The 22,025-nt window shown below is 43.4% G+C and overlaps 1 protein-coding gene and 1 long non-coding RNA gene across 8 annotated transcripts in view; one reads left to right on the top strand and one right to left on the bottom strand.

Annotated features, from left to right (window-relative positions):
- LOC141272910 (uncharacterized) overlaps window positions 1-16,628 on the top strand; it is a 48,610-nt gene extending 31,982 nt beyond the window's left edge. The window contains exons 2-3 of the long non-coding RNA XR_012322039.1: window positions 9,818-10,065; window positions 16,247-16,628. This is a non-coding gene — a long non-coding RNA (uncharacterized lncRNA). The remainder of the gene's footprint in view (window positions 1-9,817; window positions 10,066-16,246) is intronic.
- The window catches only part of CACNA1G (calcium voltage-gated channel subunit alpha1 G), a 464,209-nt gene that overhangs the window by 179,165 nt on the left and 263,019 nt on the right, over window positions 1-22,025 (bottom strand). For all 7 annotated transcript variants that reach the window (XM_073684087.1, XM_073684094.1, XM_073684091.1 and 4 more), the window contains exons 4-7: window positions 18,668-18,765; window positions 16,245-16,404; window positions 11,934-12,225; window positions 8,058-8,150 (exon numbers count right to left, since the gene is read on the bottom strand). In XM_073684087.1, the coding sequence (XP_073540188.1) occupies window positions 8,058-8,150; window positions 11,934-12,225; window positions 16,245-16,404; window positions 18,668-18,765 (643 nt within the window). The remainder of the gene's footprint in view (window positions 1-8,057; window positions 8,151-11,933; window positions 12,226-16,244; window positions 16,405-18,667; window positions 18,766-22,025) is intronic.

The raw sequence follows: 22,025 nt of genomic DNA, 5'->3' as shown, positions 1-22,025 counted from the left end.
AATTATTTACTAAAACTGTATGTCAAGAGAGGTGACAGGTAAGGAGAACTTTTCACCAAATTTCACGTGTTGAACTGGACACACAATGTAATATTGGCTGAAGAGCGGAATAAAACGTTTGTGTTTGTTTTTAATTTCGCCTCTCCATTGTGGAGATATTAGCAGTCTAAGTATTTGTCACCCAACGAGTTAACGTTAGTTAAAGGGATTGTCCAGTCCAAACTGATACGTCTGCAGTTACTATGTGTGACTGCAGACTTATGAATCCCCCCAGCACATGCACTGTGCGCTGCGGGGATTCACAGGTTTCTGAGCCAGCATACATACTCCCGGCCAGAGCCCGTCCAGTGGGCGCAGCCTCGCTCCATACACTTTATAGTGCGAGGCCGTGCCCTGTAGTTGGCCGTGCCCACTGGACGGCCGCGTCACTAGTTGTGTCGCGGCCTCACTCAATACAAGTGTATGGAGCGAGGCTGCACCCACTGGACGGGCTCTGGCTTGGAGTATGTGTAACTCATATGTAGCACCCTGAGGATTCGGCTGCTACAGGGGTATTACACCTCAGCCAGAGGTGTGGTATTCCACTCCAGGGTAAGGATGGAGTGTGGAACTGAGCTCAGTAGGCTGCATGCACTACATACATCCCATTTCCGGGGGACAGATCAATGGTACTCCCACTAGAGAAATGTGCAGGTACGACAGTGTCTGTCCCTGGCTGGAGTGGGAGGGGGGTGGAACATCCCAGTAGTGTAGGGGCAGATAGGGGGAGCAGTCTGGGTAGTGCTAGGAGCTCATTGGGTGCTGGTCACCTGAGCTCACACATAGAGGGAGTATATAAGGTGGGAACCATCTTAGATCAGGGTCAGTCAGTCTGTCAGTCTTTGGTAGAATGAGTCAGAGGAAGAGAGCAGAGGAGGAGAGCAGCTCCAAGGCCCAGAGAGAGAGAGGAGAAAGAAGGACCCAGAGGGGGAGAAGAGAGAACTCCAAGAACCCAAGATTAGATCAGAGGGTGAAGAGTTGGCACAAGGGTACCGGATCCCAAGCTGGTGGAGGGCCCTAATCCTTAGCCAGAGACCGGAGGTCGTGGGCAGGATCTGCCACGACCACCCACTAAATCCACCCGGAAGGCAAACCAAGAATAGGGTCAGGGAACCCAGAGACAAGGGTTTACCAACAAGAGGCCCGAGGGAGCCGGACTTAGGTGGATCCCTGGTGGGGAAGGCCAGAGAGAAGGACAAGTCAGAAAGGGAGCTCAGGACCACGCTCCAGAATCACCTGGGGGTTGGCCGAGTCCAGGACCTGGTGGACGCAGCACGGCTCGGGCGGTCACTCAAGGCCGGAGTGACCAGAACAACAGCAGTAAGTAAAAACCCTGAACTGCACAGCCCGACTCTGAGTCTCATTACCATCCTCACTGCACCTCCACAACCACCATCCTCTACACCTGACCCCCTGAGGCTATACCCCTCCCGTTGGGGGTTATACTACCTGAGCTGCACACACATCACCAGCCTCAGCGGACCCTGCTGCAGCGGCGGCCGTATTGACCGCAATTCAACGGGTGGCGTAGTCGACATAAAAGAACATCTAGTAACATCTATAAGGACTGCCACACACTGAGCTTGACACCCTGGGCACGGACCGGGTCACCGCCACTCGGAGACTACAACCCCCCCCCCATCTGATCCGGCTCCGGGTAATGCCCCAAACAACACGGGCCCAGGGGGCGCGTCAACTTTGGCGTAGTCGGCAGGATAACGTGCCCGCAACAACCGGGTACTGCGTGCCTGAAGAGAAGTTCACCGTTACCTTAAAAAGAAGTCTCCCGCCGGTTCCGGAGGGTCCCCGCCAACGGACCCCATCACAGGTCGTTTCCCGCCGGTTGTCCGCCATTTGCAGCTTTTTCCCGCCATCCATGGAGTTTCCCGCCACTGGGAGACGATTCCCGCCATTTCCAAAGATTTCCCGCCTTGGAAGAGCGGACGCCATTATGGGCGTGCCAGAGGGTGGCAAAAGGCCACCTCCCATCGTGGGCCAGGTCGAAGAATGGCGCCAAAAGCGGAAACCGCGCCCACCAACAGAGACTGTGATGCTGGAAGTGTCCATCAGCGTGAGAGAACTGCCCCTGGAACTGACAATCACAAAGTTGCCCCGGGACCACCCTCAATGTGGGCGGAGACGGAACAAGAGAGCAAAGATGGGTGTCGCCTGGAGCAGTCTGGAGAGAGCGCACCCGGAGACAAGAAGTCTGGAGAGGAGTCCAGAGAAAGCGTACCCGGAGATGGAGGGAGAGACAGGCAGCACCGACCCAGTGGTCAGGAGCCTGCTGCAAGCAACAACCCCACTAGGCTTAGTGGAGATCCTAGCACAGCTCCCCCGAGACCGGGAGTGTGCACAGACCGCGCTGGAGGGCCTCGCACGGAGGATGGCCCAGGTGCAGCAAGACACGCTGACGGAGTGGAGCCGTGAGATGGCCCAGCAGACCGGAACCTGTCAGTGGAGCACGCCACCCGAGACGAGGAGACAGACCGCCTCTGAGGATGGTGCAGGAGGAGTGAAGGCCGGAGACGGCGCCGAGGAGGGAGCTGAACGGACGGAGGCAGGTAAAGGGGACGTCTCTACCCCGAGCCGAGAAACCGTGTACCTGTCCCAGCTCCCCGTCGCAGAGCCCGAAATTCCCCCTGCCGTGCCCGTCGCTGCATCGTCACCGTGCCGGACTAGGCCTCAAGCAGAACCCGCGGCCGCGACCCCTGTGACGTCACGCGCTTCGACCCTGAGCGCGGCAAAGCAGGAAATACCATCGGCCTGGTCGCAAGGCCTAGTACACCCGGGCGCCGCCATTCCAACAGCGCCCCCTACCTCCGCGGAGCCACCAGCCTGGTCGCAGGGCCGAGTAACCACGGGCGCCGCCGTTCTTACGGTGCCCTTTTCCTTTAGCGTGCCCCAAGCCTGGTCGCAAGGCCTGGTCAACCCGGGCGCCGCTACCACCACAGCGCCCATAACACCTAAAGTACCGCACCTGGGTGAGGACCTGTTCGCCCAGCATACGTGCCCGGATGGGCAGCCCTTCATATGGCCCCAGGAGTACTACCAACTGGAACTCCAAAGGGCGAGGCCCCTGTGTGAGCCCCTGATTCCGGCTCCGAAGCCCGTCAGGAGGACCCAGCCCCCGCTAGAGGAGGCACAGTTTGAGTGGGACCCCACCGGAGGAGACCTCATGGGGTTCACTCAGGAGACTCGGGCGGCCGCAGCGGAGCGTGCAGAGTGCTGCCGCCAGCAGCTCGAGGTCTTCGAGAAGGAGCGGAGAGAGAGGCGGGTCCGGGAACAGCAAGCACAGATAAGGAGCGCGGAGCAGAAGAGCCGGACCAGGAGAGATCCCCGTGCAGCTCATGGTCCCCGTACCACCGGGACTGTGATTAAATTCAACCTGCAGCATGGGTGGGGCTTCATAAGAGACCATCATACCCCCGGCGACGTCTTTGTCACCCGCAGAGACGTAGAAAGCCATCTGCCGGAGGGACACAGAGGTCGTGACCTGTATGTAGGGGACGAGGTCACCTTCACCCGGCACAAGTGTGCCAAAGGACCCTACGCCCTCCATGTACATCGCCTGACGGAGGAGGAGCTGCGGTGTGAGGAGGAGCAAGAGGACCCGGACGGGTCTGAAGATAAAGAAGGAACAGGAGGACGCCGTCGTTAAAGTACGGTAAAGAGACTGTAAATAGTTACCCATCGGGGTACAGTGAACTGTTGCTGCTTTAAATATGTCCCCGTTGGGACAAGAGTGAACTGTTAACCCGTGTGTCCCTATTCCCATTACCTGGCCGAGGACTGAGAGCGGCCATACCTTCCCTTGTATATAGTTGCGCTTCCTAAGGCGCCCCCTACCGGTTTTATAGGAAACTGTTTTTCTTGAAGAGACTGTTGCACTTTACCCGGTCACAAGTTGTCCCGTGGCCGGAGGAACAAGAATATTTATTATGCTGCTGATAATGTTTATATGTTTTATATGTTTATGGTTTATGAAAAAAATTTGTACGTTTTGGATGTTTATTCTCTTACAGCCCGAGGACGTGCTGTGATTTACCAGGGGGGAATGTAGCACCCTGAGGATTCGGCTGCTACAGGGGTATTACACCTCAGCCAGAGGTGTGGTATTCCACTCCCGGGTAAGGATGGAGTGTGGAACTGAGCTCAGTAGGCTGCATGCACTACATACATCCCATTTCCGGGGGACAGATCAATGGTACTCCCACTAGAGAAATGTGCAGGTACAACAGTGTCTGTCCCTGGCTGGAGTGGGAGGGGGGTGGAACATCCCAGTAGTGTAGGGGCAGATAGGGGGAGCAGTCTGGGTAGTGCTAGGAGCTCATTGGGTGCTGGTCACCTGAGCTCACACATAGAGGGAGTATATAAGGTGGGAACCATCTTAGATCAGGGTCAGTCAGTCTGTCAGTCTTTGGTAGAGTGAGTCAGAGGAAGAGAGCAGAGGAGGAGAGCAGCTCCAAGGCCCAGAGAGAGAGAGGAGAAAGAAGGACCCAGAGGGGGAGAAGAGAGAACTCCAAGAACCCAAGATTAGATCAGAGGGTGAAGAGTTGGCACAAGGGTACCGGATCCCAAGCTGGTGGAGGGCCCTAATCCTTAGCCAGAGACTGGAAGTCGTGGGCAGGATCTGCCACGACCACCCACTAAATCCACCCGGAAGGCAAACCAAGAATAGGGTCAGGGAACCCAGAGACAAGGGTTTACCAACAAGAGGCCCGAGGGAGCCGGACTTAGGTGGATCCCTGGTGGGGAAGGCCAGAGAGAAGGACAAGTCAGAAAGGGAGCTCAGGACCACGCTCCAGAATCACCTGGGGGTTGGCCGAGTCCAGGACCTGGTGGACGCAGCACGGCTCGGGCGGTCACTCAAGGCCGGAGTGACCAGAACAACAGCAGTAAGTAAAAACCCTGAACTGCACAGCCCGACTCTGAGTCTCATTACCATCCTCACTGCACCTCCACAACCACCATCCTCTACACCTGACCCCCTGAGGCTATACCCCTCCCGTTGGGGGTTATACTACCTGAGCTGCACACACATCACCAGCCTCAGCGGACCCTGCTGCAGCGGCGGCCGTATTGACCGCAATTCAACGGGTGGCGTAGTCGACATAAAAGAACATCTAGTAACATCTATAAGGACTGCCACACACTGAGCTTGACACCCTGGGCACGGACCGGGTCACCGCCACTCGGAGACTACAACCCCCCCCCATCTGATCCGGCTCCGGGTAATCCCCCAAACAACACGGGCCCAGGGGGCGCGTCACATACATACTCTGCAGTCCTGGGTCAGAAACCAGCGTGTGCTGGGGGGGATTCATAAGTCACACAGAGTGACTGCAGACTAATCGATTTGGGCTGGACAGCCCTTTAAGTCCAAGTGGGTGTTATTAGATACTTTTCCCAAGGGGCGTCTAGTTCTCCCTGTATCAGTTGCTATCCGGTAACACCCACTTGGACTTAACAAAAGATAAATGGAGCCTGTCAGCAGGTTTTTTCTATGTAATCTGAAGATAGCATGAGGTAGGGGTTAAAACCCAGATTTCAGCAATGCCTCTTATCAAGCTCCATCCTTTTGTTTACTTGCAATGATTGTTTTAGCACCAGGAGCTTATCATTGCTGGGACACACCAGGTTACTGGTCCAACTCCGCCCCCTTCTGTGATAAGCAGCTCATTGTCTATAGACACTGAACATGGAGAGCCAGGTGTGGGTGGGGGCAGCTTTCTCAGCTCTGCTGCATTGCTAAATCTGACAACTCTGATTGTGTCAGAACGGCTGCACCCAGTAAACTAAGTAATACATCGTTGGATTCAGGGTCTTTTTCCTTCATTATGCTGCTCTCAGATGGGGTAGCAAAAACCTGCTGACAGATTCTCTTTAACTCATTGGGTGCCACATACTTTAACTACTAATATCTCTGTAACGGAGAGGTGAAATGGAAAATAAACAAAAACATTTTACTCCTCTGCCCAGCCACTATTACATTGTGTGTCTAGTTCAACATGAAAAATTTGTTGAAATGTCCTTCAGCTCTGCGTTCTGACCATCAATGTTATGCAAATTCAGATATGCTCACCCTTACATTTTCTTGAATTTGGTTAAGGACTCAAAGTTCACACTCAAGAAATCCAATTCAATATCAGAACATGCTACCAAAATCTTTGATAGGCTGCAATTCACATCACAACCATGGCGTGAACAAGCATAGACAGACACATATCTTATGACTTAGTATCATAAAATCGTTTTTTTTTAAGTTGGCAATTTTGCCTCAAACATCCTGGGATATGTTGAGCCAAGAGAAAATGTAAGTAAGAACAAATCTTTATGGAGTATGTTTTTATTAGGACTAGCAGGAAAATGTTAAAGGGGTTTTCAATGACTATTTGATCCCTTTTCATATGTCTTAACTCTTCCAAACAATTACTTTTCTTATGCAGTTTTATTGTCTGCGCTGCTATTTCGAGTACATCTGTCATATGACTTTATTGTCATGCAGCCAATGCTTCCTGCCTGTTACTTCCGGTCTGGGCACTGGAATTAGACTAAATGAGAAGAGCATGTCACTGATGGGTGCTACTTTTCAATGAGTGAAAAAAGTCCTGACGATGTTTTGGAGTGCCGGCCCCTTCAGCTGCCAAGTATATTAGGAAAGTGATTGCTGGGAAAAGTTAGGGCATTTGAAAGAGGGTCAAATAGTAGTGGAAAACCCCTTATAAAATAAGGCAAGGACCTTAGTTGTCATTAGAAAAGCAAAGACTGAGGGGCAATAAATTAAACATGCCTTAATTCCAAAGCTATGTAGACCACCCTAATGAGTTTTGGAAATGCAGTCAATGCAAGTAGATGAAGAACAATATATTCCATGTCTTTGTGCATTTATAGAGTGAGTGATCGATATATAAACATAATATAATTGGTAAATATAAGTAAATAAAAAGTACACAAAAATAGAGCTCCATCATCCAGAATTTGATAGCAGTAAGCTAAAAAATCATCCTCTTACTAACAAAACTCTTATTAACTTATAAACTCTTATCAACTTACTAACTAAAAAATCATCCTCTTGTCTAACTTCTTCTTAATTACAGATCATAATTGGATGATTTAAAGAAATGAGGAAAAATAAAAAAATTATGCTATTAAATGATTTTAACATATGTTTAAGGACAGAAAATTCAGTTTTTTTTTAACTGGTTGTTGAAGGAACCAGCTTTTTTGTGATTAGTTAAAGCACCACTCCAGCTGGGTATTTTTTGACCACTGGAGTGGTGCTTTAAACCTAAGTCCCCTTCCCCCTGTCTTATATTCATGTTCCGGCGTCTTCCACATTTGTTGGCGCCATTCAGGTCGGAGCGGCGGTGATAGACGGGGAGATGCCAGAAGGTGAGTATGAGGGTAGGGGCAGGGGACTTAGATTTGAAGCAACACTCTAGCAGTAAAATAACAAAAAACACTGGAGCGGTGCTTTAAACAAGTCCATTCACATAGGTGTCAAAACAAGCAAACTAATCAAAAAAGTAAAAGTGAGGTGTATTGTACTACATTTTCTACATTTCTGCAAAATGTTGAACTGTGGCCAGATCTTCAAAACCTACAACTTTTACAAACAGATAAGAGAATCCATTGACACGTGGAAGAATACCACTCCATACGTTAGTGGTCAATATATTTTTTTCTGGGCTGCGCTAAAAAACATAGTTGACTATAGCTTCTTAGTGGAGTCAATAAGTGATGCATATAACTGTATGGCACACTCATACATGTATCACCGCTATTATGACGTACATGTAGGGAGACTTTCGTGACACGTACATTGAATTTGCACCACAAACCTGGTGTGAACAAAAGTTTGTAAAACCAAGATAAAAATTTGTAAACTATGGTACATAAGACACCAACGTGCAAGAAATTATCCACTCCACTGACTAAACACATTTCCTAACCTATTATGAGATATTTATTGAAAGCAACTGTCAAATAATTTATAAAAAAAACAAAAAACTTACTATAATTAGAAGAATAAAGTAGATAAAGTTGTAAAATGAGTGAGCATCCATGACAAAATACATGATGTCCACCCAACCTTCTAGAGTTATCACCTGAAATAAAAAGAAAAAAAATAAAGATAACAGATACTTTGATACCAGTATTATGAGAATATGGACTTTCTGTGACTCTCTACTTTGTTTGCTCTGCTTTCCAGGGAACTGAGCACTTCTGCCCTATTGTTTTAGCAAATGGTGGGTTTCTCAGTACCCAGACTCCCTCTGATCAAAACCAACATTTCCTCATGTCGTTGATGAAACCATAAGTACCCTATAAAATCCGGTAAAAGACTGCACTGAATACTAAATGCTTAAAGAGAGGCAGTTACTGGGTCAAAAGCGGACAGTTTTTGCTCTTATTATATTCCTACTGCTCCCTTGAGTATTCTTTTTTTTATATATATATCTGCCATACAGTTCTAAAGAGATGGGCCTTTTTATTTAACCCTACTTTTTGTAGTCTTTATCAAGGGGGTGCTATTCTGACTTCATAACTAGGCTGTGAGTGTGGGGTTCTTGAGACATTGTTTCTTGGCTGTCTCTATGTACCAGTACTCACACAAAGAGATTTCATCAGATAGCTTGACTCGACTGCTGAGACATGTATGAAAATTCAAGAAGAAGGTTTATTTTTCAAGCTGAATTTTTGCAGTTTTGCACAAATACAGTAGGTAGAAAAGACTATTCTATGCACAGACAGATCTGTGTATAGAGATGATGCTCACATGACAACACTGACAACACTGGCACAGGAGGAAGAAGGAAGAAGGGAGGGGTTACTGACATCAGAGCTGGGGAGACACAGAGGGAGAGAGACAGGACAAATTTCTAAAAGGGATAAACCTATTGCATAGCAATGAAACAGAAACAATACAATGACAATACAATACTGTATAAGTCTCAAGTCGTGGCACATAGTGGGCATTGCTCACAGGGTAATTATACAGAGCAGTCTAAAGACATGCCCCCATAGTACTAAATAACATTGCCCATATCTCTGGAACTGACAGATTTTAAAAAAATAAAAATAAAAAGTGGATTACTCAGCGGAACAGTGGGAGTAAAATAAGAGTAAAAATTGGCTTTTTTGTCTTGGTGACAGGTCGTCTCTATTATACCATTGATCCTTATGGACGATTTGATCACTAGCACGGTCCTAATTTTTTTAATGTAATGAACAAGGATGGAAATAATGATTTGCAATATGAGTATTGACCCATGTTGTTATTGTAAGAATTGAACATACATTCCTTTATCAGTGGGTCTACAACTTTAGTAACTCAATATGCAATGTAGGAATAAAGAATTAGTAAAGAGCTTTGAAGTCTTTTTAAAGCCACAATAAATTGATGCTAAAAATAATTATTAAATTGAAAACTTTATATCTGATGCAGAGGCATTAATGGTTTCACAGAGGCCTGTCTTGTTCTTCAGCTAAAATCTCTGTGTATATTGTATATCTCACAGTACTGCACTACATTGCCTATAATGCAGGGCCAGAATCCTTATATCTGCAGCTTGTACAGTTGCACAGGTAACTAGTAGAAAAAAGGTGCCCTCTCTGATCTAGAAGCTGCCCCTCGTTATTTATTGGACTTAAAGAATTTCTCCCATCAAAATTGTTATCCTACTTATGTATTGCAGTCGTCATATTACATCATATGCACTTACAATTGCTCATTTTGCCTTTCTACCCAGTTAATTCTTCTGTTTTCCATTAGGTCTATGACATCATGGCTACTGAATCCTGGCTACTGAATCCTTCTAAGCTTTATGTAGAAACAGGAAGTCAGTTTTCCCTGCATGAGTCATTAGTCACTGCAAAAGTCACTGGTAGGTGAGAGGAGGGAGAAGCTGGGTCAGGAGATGAAGAGGGGAATGCTAAATGCAGGGAAAAGAGACTTCCTGTTTCTACATAGAGCAGAGAAAAGAGAAGAATTAACTGGGTAGAAAGGCAAAACGAGCAATTGTAAGTACACAATGCTATATAATATCATGATTGCAATATAGAGGATAAAGACTTTGATGAGAGTGCTTCTTTAACGCAAAGGATTGGGCTAATAAATTTCATAGATGACAATTAACAGTCAATTATTAGAGTTGTGGTGAAGGACATTCAAGGGCAAGGGCTCGATATACAGTTCTTTTGCTGAGAGGCTCTACTTTTTTTGTCCACCTCGGCCTTCATAAACCATACCCGCAATCTATAGGTGGCACCTCACAATCAGTATGATAACAACAGCTTTAAAAAAGTAAACTAATAAAATGTAATCATTTTACATACTGGATTTTACGCTATTTTTTTTTATAAATAATTATTAATATTCCTTTTTTGCATCTATGTTATTCTCATCCTACTCATATTATACATTCATGAAAAGGCATTGTTCAGAAATACTTGATGGTTTGTCATATTTTATGATTCTTGAAATATATGATCATTTCTTTCACAAATAGTGACATGATATAAACAATGATAAGTGTGGCACCGGGTGGCATCAGAGACTTAGCTCAAGGTGTAGTACTAGTTCACTTAGCTTTGTGTTGTAAATATTACATTAATGTTTACCTTGGGATTGAATTACAGAAAACTACCTTTCAACATTTCTAACAATGCGGACAGATATAAGGAGTAAAAAAAATGCATTAAAATTTAGGATATATATTTAAATCACTTTCTATGTAAAACTACAAAAAAATAGAGTAAAATGTTTACAAAAAATAATAAGTTTGCCGTAGACTTCTAAGCATTTCTCTATAAGTTATACATTCCTGGACTTAAAGGAGTTGTCCACTACTGGTGAAATCCTTCTTAGATGCTAAAGTGGCTCCAATAAAATAAAAAAGCACATACTTACCTCCCGAACCAGCACCGTTCCAGCGATATTGGAGCTGTGTCTCCTGTGTCACTTCCATTAGACGTTACTGTATGATTTGCTGGAACTGTGAAGTCTGCAGCTGAAATGCCGTAGTACTCATGGGACAGAACAATGTCAATTGAAAGCTGGGAGAGACAGAGCATCATTTTGGAACGGCACCCGTCCAGGCAGTAAGTATGCACTTTTTTACTTTATTGGGGTCTCTTTACTATTTATGACGGGTTTGTCCAATAGTGGACAAATATAGAAGCTAAGTAGTTCCTTTTAAAGAAGCAGTACGTGGCAGAGCTGGCCTGATTGGTTCAGTGCAGATGCTGCTGTAATCACAGGACTATAGAAGCTAAGATGTTTTAGCTAATTTCAATATTTCTATCTCTCAGCTGGACAAAGGACTGCAGTAATGTAATTCTCCTCTTACTATGCCCCAAACTGAATGAATCGAGTGTGCAACCTGAAATGAAGACAATGAACAATATAGGGCACTCATTTTTTCTCTAGATTAATATTTAGATTTGAGAGTCCTCAGAGGTTGATACCTTTTAATGGCTAACTAAAAAGATGGTAACAAGTTGTAAGCTTTCGAGACTACTCAGGTCTCTTCATCAGGCATAGTATAACATGAAATCCTGATGAAGAGACCTGAGTAGTCTCGAAAGCTTGCAATCTGTTACCATCTTTTTGGTTAGCCATTAAAAGGTATCAACCACTGAGGACTCTCAAATCTAAATATTTTTCTTTCTATTGGCTAACTCTCTAGATTATAAACTCAACTGTATTCACTGACGTCTCCTCAGTATTTTTAATGATCACCATAGGTACTGTAAGTTTTAATTGTCTGCCATGATTTGTTGTCATTTCATTTTTTGAAAATGATGGGGTTTTGTTTAGTTGTTTCATCATGTCTAAATTTTGACTAAGCATAAAATATCACAGAGTGAGAAAAATTTTAAATTCGTACCTGAAAAATTGCTATCCAAGCATAACCAATATTATCAAAATTGATAGCACCTTTAAAAGGGTTATGTTCCCCAGCAGAACAATTTGTATAATACTGATTCCAGTTGACACAAGAAGTATTGCTGGTGTTATTATAAAAGTTAAAGTCCAGTGTACACCCCAGCCCTTCTTCTCTGCGTATAGGGACACTGCGACAATACCGCATGCCATTCTCTTTGGCTTGGGAGCAGATAAAAGGATTCTCATCCTCATTCTCAGTCTGATAGTACCGTTCTAACTCCAGGGAGACAGGACTGTAAAAAAAGGAGAAAATAGAGATGTTTGTAAAGAAGTAAAGGGCATAGATGTCATGTCTTCTGTCCTATGAGAAGAGAATGGCTGCTGTAAACGCTAAGGGCACGAACACATAAATGCATATATATTTCCAAAAAACACTCAGTTAAGAGAAAAAATGATAGAAGATGAAATGATAAGACTTTTCTCAGATACACACTATACTGTATGAACAAAACTATTGGAACACCTATGCATTATAGCATTATAACTACAGGAGCTGTGATGACATTCCCATTTTAGATCCATTGACATTAATACGGATTTGGTCCTCCCTTCACAGCTAAAACAGCCGTCACTCTACTGGGAGGGTTTTCTACAAGATTTTGGAGTGTTTGTGAGAATTTTTATCCTTACATATAGAAGAGTATTTGTAAGGTCAGACACTGATGTTGGACCTGATGAAGGCCTGGCTCACAATCACTGTTGCAGTTCCTTCCAAACGGTTGAGGTTAGGGCTCTGTACGGGTCGGTCACGTTGCCTTTATGGACCTTGCTTTGTGCACTGGGATACAGTCATGTTGGAACAGAAAATGGTCTCCCCCAAATTATTCCCACAAAGTTGATAGCGTACAATTGTCAAAAATGTCTTGTATTCTGAAGTTTACAACTGGCATAGTGCAGTCAAGCAGGTAATGTTCTCCTGGTGTTTGCTTAATTCAGACTTGACTATCAGTCTTCCTCACTCCACAGAACAGGTTTCTACTGTTTCAAAATCCACTGGTGGCAGCTTTACACCACCCCATCCAATGCTCGGCATCAAGCTTTGAGATGTAAGACTTGTATGCGGCTGCTCAACCTTGGAAACCCATGACATGAAGCTCCTGACATTAATGTCACAGGAGGTTTGGATCTCAGCAGTTGTTAGGACATCTGTCACCAGGTTTTTGCCACTTAATCTGACAGAAGCATAATGTAGAGACAGAGACCCTGATTCCAGTGATGTGTCACTGACTGGGCTAATTGCTGTAGTTTTGATAAAATCACTTTTTTATCTACAGTAGATTATCACTAGAGGACTAGTAAATCTGCTGGCATGTAGACCTCCATATTCATGTACCCTGTATAACCTCACCCCCACTACTGATTGGCAGCTTTCTGCCTATTCACAGTGTACACAGAAAGCTGCCAATCAGTGGTGTGGGCTGGGGTTATACACAGCTCAGCATTCAGAGAACTGCTAGATCTGCGGTAGATTTTAACAAAATGACAGCAAGCAGCTCAGTAAGTGATACATCGCTGGAATCAGGGTCTCTTCCCTTCCATTATACTGCTCCCAGATAGGGTAGCAAAAACTTGGCGACAGATTCCAGCAGTGCATTTGCATAATTTATGCCCTATGCACCTCTGCAACTTTGGGTACACCACTTTGTGGTTGAGATGCTTTAGTTCCTAACCGAGTCCGCTTTTCTATTATACAGCTTACACTTGATTGAGGGATATTTAGGAAAGAAGAAATTCCCCACACTGACTTGTGACAATGATGGCATCCTATTACAGGACCACGTTAGTATCAGTGAGTTCGGTGGAAGGAGCCATCCTTACACATTTGTCTGTGCAGGCAGATTGGATTTCATACACCTGTCGTAATAGGGCTGAATGAAATCCTGAATTTAATAATTAAAACGTGTACTTTTGGTCATATAGCGTGAGTTAGTATTACATGGTCTCAAGTTTTACTTTCACTCTACCATAGTGAGCACAAAGTCGAGTAAGATTTAATTCTCTACCATGTATGTGTGGGAATGATTCTATGAAGTATCTGAATGGCAAAGTGGAGTCTTGTGCTCAGATCTAATAACTATCAACAAGTGTAAGGGATAAGAATTCTACACATCAAATTACCCAGAGGGGTAAGTAGACCTTACTTAAGGGATGTAATAAAACATCCAGCTAGCCCCACCCCCTGAGGAAGCGTGTCTAGGCGAAACTTTCAGAGGAGGCTATGAGGCCAAGGATTAGGAACATATATACCAAGATGGGGTTCATATATACCAGGATGGCGGATATACACACCAGGATGGGGCCCAGAATGGGAGACATATATACCAGGATGGGGGACATGCATACCAGGGTGGGGTCCTGAATAAGTGGCATATATACCTGGAAGAAGCTCAGGATGGGGAACATATATACCAGGATGGGGGACATATATACCAAGATGAGGTTCATATATACCAGGATGGGGGACATACATACCAGGGTGGGACCCATGATGAGAGACCTATATACCACGATGGGGGACATACATACCAGGTTGGGGCCCAGAAAAAGGGTCATATATACCTGGATGGGGCCCAGGATAAAGGACATACTGTAAGGCTGTGTGCACACATTACAGATTTGGTGCGTTTTTGTCTCGTTTTATTCTGCGTGGATTTGTGATAAAATCTGAAGCAAATCCTGATGCAGGCAAAGTGAATGAGAAACCTGTAGTGTCATGCACACGTTGAGTATTTTTGACTTGCAGACTTGGTGCAGAAAATAATCTGCAGCATGTCAATTCTCGGCACGTTTTTGCCTGTGTTTTTCACCCATTGAATGCACTGAAAAAACGCAGGCAAAAAACTGTGTTTTTGAAGCTGCGTTTTCCTGCCAAGAGATGCAGAAACGTTGCAGAAATTTATGCAATCACATACTCAACATGTGCACATACCCTAACTGTGTGTATTCACTGCCAGTGAAGGGGTTATATCCCTCAGAGATGTGCACGCCATATTTGACTAAGAAGAGATAATGCAGTTTGCAGTGTATAGAAAACCTGCAGTTGTAAATGATAAATGGTAACAAATTAAAAATAAAAAGCAATCACAAAAAGGCTTAAAAAGGAAAAATATATACAATGGACAAAAAAACAAATAAAGTTGTTCTAACATATTAAAGGAATCTGTCACCAGGTTTTTGCTATGTAATCTGAGAGAATATGTAGAGGCTGATACATTGATTCCAGCAATGTATCACTTACTGAGCTGCATGCTGTCATTTTGATACAACCACAGTTCTCTCTGCTGCAGATCTAACATCTCTAAATGTTGAGCTCTGTATAACCCCATCCACACTAATGATTGGCAGCTTACTCTGTACACTCTGCATAGACAGGAAGCTGCTAATCTGTGGTGGTGGCCGGGTTTTACAGAGCGGTTGACTAGGAAGCACCAGACACCTAGTCCTGTAGTAATAATCTCCTTCTGATAAAACACTGATTTTATTGAAATATCAGCACACAGCCCAGTAAATGACAAATCATTGTAATCAGAGTCTCAGCCTCTACATCATGCTGCTCTCAGATTAAATAGCAAAAATCTCCTGTCAGATTCCTTTTAAGGATAACCCCAAAGCTGAGTCAAGGGCATCTCAATAAGCTAGTCAAACTCTGATTTATATTGATGTTCTATAAGCACTCTTTAGTTGGGTCAGCTTGAATAATATACCTGGCCAAGTTGTAAGGTTCATTAATGGGTCAGTTATTGATTTATAGGATGGCTACCACCAGTAGGTGACTCTAGCCACAACCTTTTTTGGCAGATTTTCTTTTTGGGTCATTTTTTCTAGTTTTCTCATTGAACAAGACTTTTCTAAGTACATTTGAGTCAATTTCTTATGTTTTTTAAGGTCTCTGCCTGATCTTATTAAACTTGCGCCTTGTGGATATTAGTGAATTCTGTTAATTTAGAATAATAGGCAAAAGTTTCACCCATACTCCCTGCTACGCTTATGTCCAGAAGGCAATGGCTGCTTTAATATTACTCATTGCCGATGGAGAAGGGAGACTGTATATACCAGACAGATGAAATGGTAATGCTGACGCTCCTAGTAAGTTTCAAGAACAGAACGTCCTGAAAAAAAATGATGAAAAATGAAAAAAAAAAAGAAGCATGTTAAAAACTGCTTCATATTCAGCCAACTAGGAATAATAATGATGTCTTTTTAGAATATTTACTCTTTTCTTTGACTTTTCATAAGCACATTTTATACTTACAGACTGAAGTTTTCAGGGAGGAAGCAGCGGTTTCTAAGCAGACCAGCCCAAAGCTGTACTCCGACGATGCCAAATATGAAGAATACAAAGAAGCAAAGTAAAAGGACGTTGCCTAACATTGGAAGGGTATCCAGCAGCAATGTAACGAGAATCCGCATACCTACCAAAATAAAGTAAAACGGTTTGTGAGAACCCGGCCAAACCGGCATGTCTTCTGTTCATATATATGACAACATCCTAACTACTGCCAATCAGATGGTCAGCCTTTAATGACATATGAATGCCTTCAAATACCACCTACTATAGTAAGTGTCATGGGCTTTAATTCTGAACTCTCATGGAAGTGAATGGAGAGAGAGAACCATGGCTGCACACTACACGATTTTCAGGACATTGACCCAGTAGTCACATCGGTATTCTGTAGCAGCTGGACCAGAGCTCTGCAATCTTCCTACCATGTGGTCATGACATCTTAGGAGCCTACTAATCAGATGAGATGCCCTCAATGCAATTAGGGAACTTAACAATGATCTGGGTCTTCTGCCATGACGTAGACGCTGGCCCATGGTCTTGCGAATCATTGTGCTCAACTCTAGTGCCCACTTTTCACTAAGGTTACTTGTAGCATAGGATAACCTAAAACAAAATTCTAACTAGTGTCGGTCACAGTCTATAATTAATTATTGGCTTTTCTAGATCAGCCCAGTTTTACTCAAATTATTAAATGTTGAAAATACATTGAAATTCAATAAATGAACTGTTAGTTTGAATTAAGCTACATGCAACATTGTGTCTAACAAAATTGAAGCTTTAAAGGAGTCATCCAATTTTTTTTTTTAAAGAATAAACTAACAAAATGAATATAGAAATAATAAATTATTAAAATAATAATAAAAAGCAATATTCACCAATTTAAAGGGGTTATTCACTAATTGACACCCACTACTTAAAAGGATTTTCCCAAGAACAAAGTACATTTTAATTAATAGATCTTGGAATAATAATTTACACAATTGGATGTGTTTAAATAAAATGTTACTGTGCTGAGATAATCTTATAAATGTGCCCCTGCTGTGTACTGTGTAATGGCTGTGTCTGACCGTACAGGAACATGGTCTGATCATACCACAGCTCCTGGGCAGGGGAGGGAGCAAAAGAGAGTATACAGACAGTTAAAATTAACTTTGTTCACGTGAAAACCTATTTAATCAATTCAGGACCCCAATTAAAATAAAAACTTTAAACAATGACATTTTTTTTAACACAATTAAAGAAAAAATGCTCCCTTTCATGTGATGCCTGTGCCGATATTCCCGGTGGGTGATGTGACATTTACTGCAGCTCATCAATATTCCGTCAGGGTGAACATTCGTTTTGACAAAGTAGTAAAGTCTGAAGCCAAACAATGGCAGCTGATTGGCTGCAGCATACCGGACACATGACACAACAGAGTCAGGTCACCCATCGGGAATAATGATGACGATCTCACGATCTCACAGGAACAGCGTCACTGCGGGAGGTGAGTACCAATTGTTTTATTTTGATTGGGGTCCTGTATTGACTAAGCAGGGGTTGTCCAGGAGAGCATAACCCCTTTAATCTATACCACTACTCTAATGACAGAGCTTACATTGCATCCATCATTTCAAGTGACCATATCACATGCCATCCATGCAAGCGTCAGCAACCAGTGATTGGTGGAAGTTTTTACATAAATGATGAATATGCTATCATCAGTGTTGGACTGGTGGGACCACTAGTGACATGCTGGAACGCCAGGCATAGAACACACGAAAAAATGGTTACTTTATTATTTTTGTTTATGCATTTCCTGGTGTTTTTTTATTATGTTTTTCAGTATGCAGTAAGCTCTTAATCTCCCCCTAGTGGTGGATATTAGTAACAAGAATAATAAAAAGGCAATTGGAGCTCTGCATGAGAATAATAACAATAACGATATATGTAAAAAATTATTAGCATAGTATATTAAACCTATTTAGACGAAAATAAAAATTCAGGACTATTCAAGGGTGAACATTTACTTTAAAGATTTTACAGACTGAAGTGTTAAATGCTTAAGCCAATACAAATTTCCCCACCATTTGCTGGACACTTCCTCTACATCCCAAGTCAAGCATCGTAAGTAAAAGTGGCTTTCCTTCAGACATACTCAGCCGCTTCATGCGATCTGTTACTTTTTGATGAGGTTATTTATAATCTCTTGTGCTGCCAGTTAGGACAATATTACAAATAAACTCACGGGGAAACCAACATTGAATAAATTATGTATGCCTTGGGGGAACATATTGCACACTGGGAGATATAAAGTACTCTGTCATACGTTCAGATAATGGAACACCGCTTCTGTAAATGTGTGTCTATGCTGCTCCAGTCTCATTTATTTACTTTTTAAGGGAACTTACTTGGCACCCGGTTAATGGCTCGCAATGGACGTAAAACACGGACTGTGCGCACCGCTGAGAAGCTGACGTTCTGAAGGTCTAAAGAGTATTCCAGCATCCTAAAGAAAAGAATAAAAATCAAACAGGATATTCTTCACTTCTAGTTGGTTAAAGGGAATCTGTCAGCAGGTTTTTGCTATGTAATCTGAGAGCATCATAATGTAGGAGTAGAGATCCTGATTACAATGATGTATCACTCACTGGGCTGTGTTTTGCTGTTTCAATACAATCAGTGATTATCGCTAGAGGACAACTGGCCTTGTGCATCCTAGTCCGACCACCAGCACTGATTAGCAGCTCTCTGTCACTTTACAATGTACACAGAAACTGTGGTGTGGTCTGGGGTTATACACAGCTCAACATCTGTGCTCTGCTAGATCTGCAGCAGAGAAAACTGTGACTCTATCATAACTGCTCTACCTAATGAACTAAATGATACATCGCTGGAATCAGGGTCTCTGTCCCAACTTCATGCTGCTGTCAGATTACATAACAAAACCTGCTGACATATTCCCTTTAAAAAGTCGCACAAGGCAAAGAATAAACATAAATATCCTACTACCACCAACGCCACAAAAGTATAGAAAATGACTTCAGTTCTAGGATCTCAAGTTTCCCACTAGGTATGCATAGATGAGAACTTTGCAATTCCTGTATTCCATGTCCATCTGTAATTACAATTTAATATGGCTAATCGAAGGAAGCTTGACCCATTCATTCACGTTATCAGTTGAAGACCCCCTTTGGTCGGACCACTACCATTCTGTATGTTATGGCATATTCTACTGCTACACTACAATTAGGTCCTGTGCACATCATCTTTCTTTCCCCTTTTCCTTATGTCTAGCATATACCTGCCAAAATGTGTTGGACAAATAGTTATGCTTGTTAACCACTGTTAACAAGGAAAAATCCTTCTTTAGCCCTAGTTGAAAGTGTTGTCTGTCTACGAATATTTATATACCTCTCAGTCATCCTTTATCTCATGTTGCTCCATGAAGGAATCCAACATTTCATGAAGTGATTCACTGTATCTCAGCTCTTAATGTAAAGAACCCTTTAGTCCTCTGAGAGTTTGTAATGTTGCCATTTTAGAGTCCTAAGTTGATAAGGCAAGTAAATAAGGTTTGAATCGCACATAATGTAATGGATTATTTCATCAAAACCCAGGATAAAATAAATTCCGACTACACTCCCTAAAATATATACAGACCCCTGTGCACAAATTATATAGAGACACATGACCGTGTACCTAAAAATAAAGATTCCAGATCACATTCTAAAATAAATAAAGATCTGAGAACATACTGTACAATAAATATAGTCCCCAAATAGACCTCCTAAATTAGTAAATACCCCTATCCAGCATTATTGATGCAGTTTCCGAGATTAAAATGTGGCGCCCTGCTGCGCATTGGTGCCACAGATCCCAGAGGGGTGCATGGACTGACTTCTCCACAAGAGGCCCTCATAGCATTCACACACCTCCACCCTACCACCTCAGACCACCGGAGGGAGCCTGGCTAGGGATATATATAAAGGGAGGGTGGAGCTACAGTGGTGGCCAAAAGTATTGGCACCCCTGCAATTCTGTCCGATAAAACTCAGTTTCTTCCTGAAAATGATTGCAATCACAAATTCTTTGGTATTATTATCTTCATTTAATTTGCTTGCAAGGAAAAAACACAAAGGAGAATGAAGCAAAAATCAAATCATTGATCATTTCACACAAAACTCCAAAAATGGGCCAGACAAAAGTATTGGCACCCTCAGCCTAATACTTGGTTGCACAACCTTTAGCCAAAATAACTGCGAACAACCGCTTCCGGTAACCATCAATGAGTTTCTTACCATGCTCTGCTGGAATTGTAGACCATACTTCTTTGGCAAACTGCTCCAGGTCCCTGATATTTGAAGGGTGCCTTCTCCAAACTGCCATTTTGAGATCTCTCCACAGGTGTTCTATGGGAGTCAGGTCTGGACTCATTGCTGGCCACCTTAGAAGTCTCCAGTACTTTCTCTCAAACCATTTTATAGTGCTTTTGGAAGTGTCATTGTCCTGCTGGAAGACCCATGACCTCTGAGGGAGACCCAGCTTTCTCACACTGGGCCCTACATTATGCAGCAAAATTTGTTAGTAGTCTTCAGACTTCATAATGCCATGCACACGGTCAAGCAGTCCAGTGCCAGAGGCAGCAAAGCAACCCCAAAACATCAGGGAACCTCCGCCATGTTTGACTGTAGGGACCGTGTTCTTTTCTTTGAATACCTTTTTTTTTCCTGTACACTCTATGTTGATGCTTTTTGCCAAAAAGCTCTACTTTTGTCTCATCTGACCAGAGAACATTCTTCCAAAACGTTTTAGGCTTTCTCAGGTAAGTTTTGGCAAACTCCAGCCTGGCTTTTTTATGTCTCGGTGTAAGAAGTGGGGTCTTCCTGGGTATCCTACCATACAGTCCCTTTTCATTCAGACGCCGACGGATAGTACGGGTTGACACTGTTGTACCCTCGGACTGCAGGGCAGCTTGAACTTGTTTGGATGTTAGTCGAGGTTCTTTATCCACCATCCGCACAATCTTGCGTTGAAATCTCTCGTCAATTTTTCTTTTCCGTCCACATCTAGGGAGGTTAGCCACAGTGCCATGGGCTTTAAACTTCTTGATGACACTGCGCACGGAAGACACAGGAACATTCAGGTCTTTGGAGATGGACTTGTAGCCTTGAGATTGCTCATGCTTCCTCACAATTTGGTTTCTCAAGTCCTCAGACAGTTCTTTGGTCTTCATTCTTTTCTCCATGCTCAATGTGGTACACACAAGGACACATGACAGAGGTTGAGTCAACTTTAATCCATGTTAACTGGCTGCAAGTGTGATATAATTATTGCCAACACCTGTTAGGTGCCACAGGTAAGTTACAGGTGCTGTTAATTACACAAATTAGAGAAGCATCACATGATTTTTCAAACAGTGCCAATACTTTTGTCCACCCCCTTTTTTAGGTTTGGTGTGGAATTGTATCCAATTTGGCTTTAGGACAATTCTTTTTGTGTTTTTTCATTGAAGACAAATTAAATGAAGATAATAATACCAAAGAATTTGTGATTGCAATCATTTTCAGGAAGAAACTGAGTCTTATATGACAGAATTGCAGGGGTGGCAATACTTTTGGCCACCACTGTAGGCAGTCAGTCTAGAGTCTACAGAGAGTGGAGTCTTAGTTTCAGTCAGGAGTCTAGAGAACAGTTTCCTCAGGGGACAGAGCTAGTTCCAGTTCCTGCAGAAGATGAGCCTGAGAGAGGTCAGTCTGCAGTGGAGCT

The sequence above is a fragment of the Phyllobates terribilis genome, unplaced genomic scaffold, assembly GCF_046119375.1.
Source record: "Phyllobates terribilis strain yellow unplaced genomic scaffold, ASM4611937v1 Scaffold_5__5_contigs__length_657084704, whole genome shotgun sequence".
Taxonomy (NCBI): domain Eukaryota; kingdom Metazoa; phylum Chordata; class Amphibia; order Anura; family Dendrobatidae; genus Phyllobates; species Phyllobates terribilis.
The sequence above is the reverse complement of the archived record's forward strand: the minus strand, read 5'-3'. Positions and strand labels throughout refer to the sequence as shown.